Here is an 8892-nt window from a genome sequence, read left to right as displayed (position 1 = left end):
ACCATCCCAGCCCCTACATCCCCCCGGGACCCCCCTGTGCCAGGCACCGTGGTCGTGCCCCCCCCAGCGGGCACCAGGCTCTCACAGTGAATCCCCGGGGACCCCGGGGACACCCCCACGGGGACAAGTGACAATGACCCCGGGGGGGCTGTGGGAGAGCAGCGAGCCCGGCTGTGCCCCCCCCCGGTCCCCCTCGCCCGGCACGGGTTGGGGGTGCCAGCTGGAAGCTATTTATTAACCAGTCATGGTTAAATTGGTTTATAAATTAACAGATGTTTTAACTTTATTCTTTCTTCTGGGAATGGAGGCAGCAAACTGGTCTGTGCTGGCAGCCCGGCCACCCCGGGGGGGTCAGAGATGGGCTGGGGGGAGCAGGGCTGGGAGCCCCCCCGCAGACCACCCTGGCAGGGCGCCGTGGGAATACCAGGATGGGTTTTGGGGTCTCCTGGGGTCTCACCTCCGCAGGGAAGGGGGCGGGGGGGGGCTTTGGGGCATGGAGGGCACGTGTTACAGGTGGGTAAACTGAGGCACGGCCAGTGTGGTGTCCCCCAGGCAGAGGAGACCCCCAGGCTGCACCCCTTCCCTCCTGGGACCCTCTGGAATTGTCCCCCCCATACCCATCCCAATATTTCTCCCCAAAATTTCCCCCTCCAAGGTTTCCCCCTTTCAGCCAGGCCGACCCTAAACCATCCCAGCCCCTGCCCAGGTGGGTCCCCACCCCAGGGCTGTTGCCCCAGGACCCTCCAGTGCCCCCAGCCCCCCAGCCCACCCCCTGCTGTGGGTGTGAGGCCTGGCGTGGGCCAGTGGCCGGTGACTGCTGGTTGCCAAGCAGGACATCTCCAGCCGCGGCTCCTCTCCGGCCACCCCGTGCCAAAGCCCTTGAGCCAGTGCCCAGTCCAGGTGGCCGTGCCAGCCCTGGGTGGCCGTGCCAGCCCGGCCATGCCAGTGTTGGGAGTGACATCTGTCACCGTGGGCACACGGGGCTGGTGAGGGCATGGGGGGCACCGGGCACAGCTCTGGGGGGGGCAGGGAGGGCACAGCCCCCTGACCACCCTGCTGGGCTGCAGGGATGGGACCCCCCCTCATCCTGCCAGCTGTGGGGTCACAACCCTCTGTCCCACCAGGAACATGGGCACGCAGCCCCTTCTCGTGCCAGGGTGGGAGCCCTCGCGTTTTTCCATGGATAGGAGGTCGCAGCCCCCTCGTCGTGGTGGATTATGGGGGTGCAGCCCCCCCAGTCCTGCCAGCACTGACCAGCTTCCCCACCGCACCCCCCAGTGCTGCCCAGTGCCCCTGCCTGGGGCAGGGGGGTGCCCCCTCCCCAGCACCCCCCCGTGGAGCCCCATTTGGGGAGGGTCCCCCCGCAGGCCCCCCTTCTCCTCTGCAGCCCCCCCAGGCTGGTCTCATGGGGGGCTCCCGGCAGGGAAGGGGTTAAGCCCCCCGCGCCCCCCCCCGGGTTCCCACGCGTGCTCTGCTTCCCACGCGTGTTCCCACTCCCGGCTCCTCCCCTGCGCCCCGGGGGGAGCTCCGGCCCCCACCCGCCGCCCCCGCTGCAGCTCCGGGGTGGGGGGGACGCCCACGGTGGGTCTTGGGGTGCGGAGGGTCTTGGGGTGCAGAGGGTCTTGGGGGGCTCACCCCGGGGGGAGCTGGAGAGGGGACACACAGGGACTGGGTGGGGACACCCCCGCAGGGCCGGGCAGGGGACCCGGAGGGGGGTACAGGCGTGGGGGGCACTGGGGGGGTCCTGGAACCCCCCGACCGCCCCTGCCCCGACAGAGCCCCGCCCACCTTCTGGCCGCGCCCCCTCACAGACAGGCCCCGCCCCCCGACACTCACCCTTGGACCGGGCGATCGTCCCGCTGTGCCCGTCCCCAGGATGCCCTGTCCCCGCAGGGCCCTGTCCCCACGGCACCCCGTCCCCACCCTGTCCCCATGACGTCCTGTCCCCACAACCCTCCGTCCCTGGTGCACCCCATGACCACGTCGCTCTGTCCTGTCCCCAGCACGCCCCGTCCCCGCGATGCTCCATCGACAGGGCACCCTGTCCCCACTGCCCCACTGATTCCCCGTCCCCGCAGTGCTCCATCCCTGCTGTGTCCCATCACCGCGACGCTCCGTCCCCGGCTCTGTCCCCGTCTTGTCCCCATCCCCACGGGGGTGTCCTCCATCCCCACGGCACCCTGTCCCCACAGCACCCTGTCCCCACGACGCCCCCTCCCCATCGCCCCCTGTCCCTGTGCCACCGCGCCATGTCCGTCCCCGTGGCTGTGGCTCCTCTCCGGTGCCCGCTGGTGGGGGGGTGAGAGCTTCTTCCCTCAACCTGCTGCTATTTTTACTCTTCTCTGAGGGAGGATTCGCTGCTGCACAGAGCTGCAGCCCCCGCAGCTCCACGGCACGGGCACGGGGACTGGCACGGCACGGGCACGGGCACGGGCACGGCGCGGGTGCCCACGGTCCCCTTACGAGGCCGTCCCAGCGAAGAGCAGGGCCACCATGTGTGCCACACGTGTGCCTGGAAGGTGCCCACCCCCCTGCCGCGTTCCAGCCCCGGTGTGGCCCCCCCGTGCCACGCTGCAGGTGCCACCCGCGGGTGCTCCGAGCGTGGGCGCGGGCGCGGGCGGTGCGTGCCGATCCCGGGGGGCTGCGGGTGCCGGCGCTGCCGCAGCGCGGGGAGGGGAGGGGGCCCGGCCACCCCCTCACACGGCGTCCTCGTGGGTGGGAGAAGCGGGAACAGGCAGCGGGATGGAGCCCGGGAACCTGTTGCCATAACGACCCGGGTCCCGGGATGGGGGTGATGCTCAGAGCCTGGCACGGGGGACGCCTGGCACGGGGCCAGCTTGGGCAGGGGGTAACCGAGGGACTCCCTTCCCTTGTCCCCAAGTCTTGGCCTCCGTGGGGACACTGGGCCGTGCTGGTGCCAGGCTCTGGGATGTCTCCAGGTGGGCACTGCGCTTGTGCCACAGGCACAAGTTTGTCACCCGGAGAGCCGAGTTTTATCACCCAGAGCTGGGCTTTGTCACGCAGAGCTGAGATTTCTCACCCGGAGCCAAGATTTGCCACCCAGAGCCACGATTTGTCCCCCAGAGCCACGATTTGTCCCCCAGAGCCGAGCTTTGCCAGGCAGAGCCGAGCTTTGCCGTGTTTTGCCGAGCTGTGCCGCGTGGTGCCGGGCGGGCGGGAGGCTGGTCCATGGCTCGGTGCCACTCGGGTAAATATTTTGCTGGAGCGGCGGCTGCTGGCCCGGGGCCACCCGCAGCCGTTGGAGCACCGGGAGATCCGGGGGACGGAGCCAGTTCCCAGCTCCCCCTTCCTCATTCCTGCTCAGGGGCGGCTTCCACGGCCACTGCCCCAGGACGTCCCGGGAGGGGACGGGCCACCTCTCTGTCTCCTGGTGACCCTGCTGTCCCCCTGCACAGGGACCCCCTGGTTGTGCCCCCTCAGCGGGGTCCGGACAGATGCCCTTGATGCCCCAGGCCCCCCCTGTATGGAATGTGCAGCACCGGTGCCAAGTGGTGCCCGGGGGGGCTGAGCCCCCACTTCCCCGGGGGGAAAAATTGGCTTTTCATGGGATTTTCTGTGGGGAAAATCACTGAGGGCCAGGGAAGAGCCGGGGCAGGTGGGCACAGCCTGGGTGAGGGCACGGTCCCCCACCTCCGGCATCCCAGGGGCTGCAGCTGGAGGCGGGGGGGACCCCCAGCACGCAGGTGATGGGATTTTTTGGGGGTCCCATGTCCCCACGGATGTCCCCTGGCCATATCCCCGGAGTGGTGTCCCTGTCCCGTGCAGCGCAGAGCAGCCCGGGAGGAGATTTTCTCACTGCCCACCCAAGGGTGGGAGCGGCTGGACCCCCACCCCCTGCCCACCCCCGCCCGGGGGGAGACTGAGGCACAAGGGACATGGAGACAGCTGTCCCTGTCCCATCCCAACCCGCCACCGCAGCCGGGGGTCCCCCACGGCAGGGAAGGGGTTAAGGACCCCCCACGGGTTGGCTGAACCCCCTGAGGGGCTCCCCAAGGGCTCATTACCGCGGCCTCAGCCCCCCTGCCCGGGGAGGGGGGGATGAATAATTCAGCGCCTGGTAGGAAGACGTGTCCTCCCTCCCTCTCCTTCCTCCTCCTCCTCCTCCTCCTCACCGGCTCTGCCTTCCCCACCTCCCGCCACTCTCATTCCTCGCCGTACCGAGCCCCGGGCGCCACCGAACTCCGCTCGGTACCGGCGGCAGAGACCCCCCGGCTCCGGTGACTCCCGGCCAAGGCCATGGACCCCAAGGAGCGCAAGAAGATCCAGTTCTCCGTGCCGGCCCCCCCCAGCCAGCTGGACCCCCGCGCCGTCGAGATGGTGAGGGGGGAAAGAGGGGTGCGGGGACCCCCGGAGTAACCGGGGGGGATGAGGGGGGGGGACACTGGAGAGCCCCGGGGGGCTGAAGTGGGGCGGGAAGGGACGGGGACAACGGGATGGGGACAGAGGGGACAGGAGGGAGCGGATGGGACAAGGGGGATTGGAAGGGACAGGAGAGACGGGATGGGACAAGGGGGGTCGGAGGGGACGGGAGGGGACAAGGTGGGGCGGGAGAGCAGGACGAGGGGGATTGGAGGGGATAGGACAGGGGACAGAAGGGACAGGAGGCACGGGATGGGACGGGGAGAGCAGGACAAGGGGGATCGGAGGGGACAGAGGGGACGTGAGGGGTGTGTTGGGGCAGATGGGATGGGACAAGGGGGAGGTGAGAGGGGACAGAGGGGAGGGAGGGGATGGAACCGGGGAGGAGGACAAGGGGGATCGGAGGGGACAGAGGGGACAGGAGGGAGGGGATGGTACCGGCAGAGCAGGACAAGGGGGATCAGAGAGGGCAGGGCACGGGACGGGGGTTAAAGGGGACGAGACTGGATGGGGGACACAGGATGGGACAAGGAGAGAGCTCCAAGGTCCCGGTGGGAGCCGCGGTCCCGCGGAGGGAGAGTTGTAGAGGCGGACAGGGCAGGAACAGGGACAGAGAGGGAACAGGAGGGAAGGGATTCGATGGAGGGGACTGGATGAGGACGGGGACGGGACGGAGGGGACAGGACACACTGGGGGACAGTGGAGCCACCCCCACTGGTTGTGCCTGATCCGAGGGGACGTTCCCAGCACATGCCGGACCCGGAGCCCTCCCGGAGGGGCCCGGCAGGAGCTGGGGCTCTCGTGGGGCTGGGAGGGACCGGGGACAGCGTGGGGGCCCCGGGGCGGTGGGTCCGTGTCCCCGCTCCCACACACACCCTCACACACGTGCAGACACGTGTGTCCGGGGCGCAGGGCAGGGGACAGGGGACCCGGGGCGTCCCCAGCCCGTGACACCCCGCTGTGCCCCAGATCCGCCGGAGGAGGCCCACGCCGGCCATGCTCTTCCAGCTCTCCGAACACTCCTCCCCAGGTGAGAGGGACACGGGTGGGACACGGGGCAGGGCTGGGACACGGGGCAGGGGACGTCTGATAGAGGGACATGAGGTGGTGGCAGGGGTGGGACACGGTGACCTGCATGTTATGGGATGTCTGGGACGGGACGTGGTGGCAGGGATGGGATGCGGTGTCCCCTGTGGAACGGGATGTCATGGATGGGACATGGTGGCACGGAGGGGACATGGTGTCCTGCACGTTATGGGATGTCTGGGGTAGGACATGGAGGCAAGGAGGGGACGTGGTGGTGGGTGGGGTGGTGGTGGGTGGGATGCGGTGTCCCCCGTGGAATGGGATGTCTGGGATGGGACATGGTGGCGGGGAGGGGACGGGGTGCCACATACGGAATGGGGTGGCAGGGAGGGGACGCTGTGGTAGGATAACCCATGGAGCAGGGGCTCAGGGGTGCCAGCAGCCCCCCTCACACTCATCCCTCTCTCCCTGGCACCGCTAACCCAGAGGACGAGAACCTGCCCTACCAGGTGAGTGGGCACCAGGACCCCCTCCCTAACACAGCCCTGTCCCCCTGTCCCGTGTCCCCCGGGGGTTATCGGGGCCCAGCCCTGGCGCCTGGTGCTTATCGGCTCCCTCCCGGGACGGGCACACGGTGCCAGCGCTGGGGACGGGAACACAGAACGGGGACACAGAACGGGGACACAGGACGGGGACACAGGACAGGGACACGGAGCCGAGCCAGGCTGTGGGGTTTGGCCACAGTGCAAACGGTCCCGTGGCCATCAGGGGGTCCCCAGTGCTGTGTCCCCATGGAGGGGCCCCCACTGTGGGGTCCCCAATGCCATGTCCCTATGGCCGGGCCCCAAACCCAGGGTCTCCATGGCAGGGTCCCCACAACGGGGGTCCCCAACACCACGTCCCCATGGGGGGGGCTGTGTCTGCCTTGGGGCCCCATCGTGAGACCCCCCCCCATCGCAGCACCCATCTGGCTGGGGGGGGGCCTGGTTCCCTCTGGCTCCTCTGGTGTGGGGGGGGCACCAGGACCCCCCATCCCAGCGCCGCTCCCCCCACAGCGCTCCTCGGGCGAGGGCTGCCTGCTCAAACCAAAGAGGACCAACCCGTGTGCCTACACCCCACCCTCGCTCAAAGGTACCACCTGGGGGGACACTGGGGCACTGGGGGGGACACTGGGGCACTGGGGGGAAAAGGGGGGCTGGGGCCCCTCTGGGGGGGAGACCCCAGTGCTCCCAGTGCCCCCAGTGCCCGGTGACACCGGCGTGTCCCCAGCCGTGCAGCGCATCGTGCAGTCCCACCTGGAGGAGAGCGGCCTGGGAGGGGGGGACAGCTCCGACGGGGAGCCCGATGACGGGGAGCACGGCTGCGACCCCGACAGCGGCCTCGAGTCTGGTGAGGGGGGCACGGGGACGGGGCTGAGGGAGACTGGGGCATGTGGGGGATGTGGGGATGGGGGTCCCAGAGCCCAGGGGATGTTGGGCTGTGGGATTGGGGCTTCTGGAGCCCAGGGAACACAGGGACAGGATTTCTGGAGCCCGGGGGGCACGTGGAGATGGGGACAGGGCTGCTGGAGCAGGGACCGGGACCACCATCCCCTGTAGCCCTCGGGGGCAGGGGAGGTGCCCAGGGGGGCGGGGAGGACACAGACTGGCTGCTGCCGGTGCTGCCCATCCCTGCTGCCCGTCCCTGCGTCCCTGCTGCCCACTCACCCGCCGGGCCGTGTCCCTGTCCCCCGCGGGGCCGGGTGACGCCAGCGGGACCCCCGGCCGCGGGCTGACGCGGCACCGGCGGTGCCCCCGGTGCCGGCCGTGCCTCCCCCTGCCCCGGCCTCATCCACCCCTGCCCGGGCAGCCCCGGGGAGCCAGGGCAGAGAGAGGAGCTACTTCCCCGCGGGGCTCAAGGCGCACAAGCGGAAAGGTAACGGGATGGGGACAGAGAGGGGATGGGGATGGAGGAGGGATGGGGTTGGTGGGGGGACAGGGGTGGTGGGAGGATGGGAATGGTGGAGGGATGGGGATGGTGGGAGGACAAAGGTGGGAATGGTGAGGGGATGGGGACCGTGGGGGGACAGGGATGGTGGAAGGATGGGGATGATGGGGGGACAGGGATGGAGATGGCAGGAAGATGAGGACAGTGGGAGGGACAGGGAGGGCAGAGTGACGGGGATGGCAATGGGGTGGCAGGAGGACGGGCACGGTGGAGGGATAGGGATGGTGGGGGGCCAGGGGTGGCAAGAGGATGGGGACAGGGAGGGGTGGGTGTGGCACGGGGGACAAGGAGATGGGGATGGTGGGAGGATTGGCATGGGGATGGTGGGGTCACAGGGACCACAAAGATCTGTGCCCACCCACCCACCCACCCAACTGCTGCATCCCCTCGCCCGGGGGTGCCGGGCAGGCACCGGGACTGGGGGCTCCGTCCCCCCCGTGCTGCAGCGGGGCCACCCCGCATCGGGTGCCGCCAGGGCCACCATCCTGTCCCCCCACAGGCGGGCAGAAGGTTTCCTTCGCCGGCGGCATCGACGAGCGCGAGGAGGACCTGAAGGCGCTGACGGTGTCCGAGATCCCCGAGGACCCCGAGGGCGACGAGGGTGATGAGGAGGAGCCGGGGCAGGAGCAGGACGGTGGCACTGGGGGTACGTGGGGTGTGTGTCCCCCATGCCCCCGGTGTCCCCGGTGCTGCCACGCCCCCGCTGACCCCCCCTGTTTGTCCCCAGAGCGGCGACACGTGGGCTTCTCCGAGGTGCCCCCGCGCCCCATCGGCACCGAGCGCCACTCGCCCACCTTCCCGCTGGGCACCAGTTAGCCGGCGCCGGGACACTGGGACCCGGCCCCCCCCGCCAGCAAACACCCCCCAAATCCGGCCTCAGCAGCTTCGCCTGTGCCCCCCCGGCCGCCCCCCTGCCCGCTGCCTGCGCTTCGTCTGCCGTGTGCCGCGCCGTGCCGTGCCATGCCGGGACAAACTGGGCCGTACTGGGCCAAACTGGGCCATGCCGGGCCATGCCAGGCCCCTCCCCACCCCCTCCCCACGGGCCTCGTGCCACCCCCAACCCCGGCTGCCAGGGCAGGGGCTGGGGAGGGACCCCCCGGGTGCTGGAGGGGTCTGGGCCCCCCCAGCCCCCCCGGGTTGTGCCCCCCCGGGTCCCCCCTCGAGCAGAGCCCCCCGCCCGCAATAAAGGCTGTACAGAGGATGGAGAGTGACTGGGGGGCTGGGATGGGGGGGATGATGGGGGGCTCTGACTCATGAGTAGAGGGGTCCTGACCCCCATCATTTGGGGGGCTCTGACCCTCATGTGGGAGGAGTCCTGACCTCCCTGTTTGGGATCTTCTGAGCCCTTTGTCTGGGGGGTTCTGAGCTGGTTGGGGGAGTCTTGACCTCTGTGTTTGGGGCTTTCTGACCCCCTTGTGTCTGGGGGCTCCTGACCCCTGTGTTTGGGGGACTCTGATCCCCATGTGGGGGGCTCCTGACCCCCGGTGGGGGGGTGGTTCT

The 8892-nt window shown here is 69.8% G+C and overlaps 1 protein-coding gene across 1 annotated transcript; it reads left to right on the top strand.

Annotated features, from left to right (window-relative positions):
- Positions 1-3265: 3265 nt before the first annotated feature.
- PPP1R1B (protein phosphatase 1 regulatory inhibitor subunit 1B) lies at positions 3266-8558 on the top strand. Its single transcript, XM_017838481.1, has 8 exons — positions 3266-4338; positions 5350-5410; positions 5893-5915; positions 6462-6537; positions 6676-6795; positions 7255-7320; positions 7892-8038; positions 8120-8558. The coding sequence occupies exons 1-8, from the start codon at positions 4258-4260 to the stop codon at positions 8206-8208; spliced, it is 663 nt and encodes a 220-aa protein (XP_017693970.1). The 5' UTR covers positions 3266-4257; the 3' UTR covers positions 8209-8558.
- The last annotated feature ends 334 nt before the right edge of the window (positions 8559-8892 follow it).

The sequence above is a fragment of the Lepidothrix coronata genome, unplaced genomic scaffold (assembly GCF_001604755.1).
Source record: "Lepidothrix coronata isolate B3197 unplaced genomic scaffold, Lepidothrix_coronata-1.0 Scaffold343, whole genome shotgun sequence".
NCBI classification, from domain to species: Eukaryota; Metazoa; Chordata; class Aves; order Passeriformes; family Pipridae; genus Lepidothrix; species Lepidothrix coronata.
The sequence above is the reverse complement of the archived record's forward strand: the minus strand, read 5'-3'. Positions and strand labels throughout refer to the sequence as shown.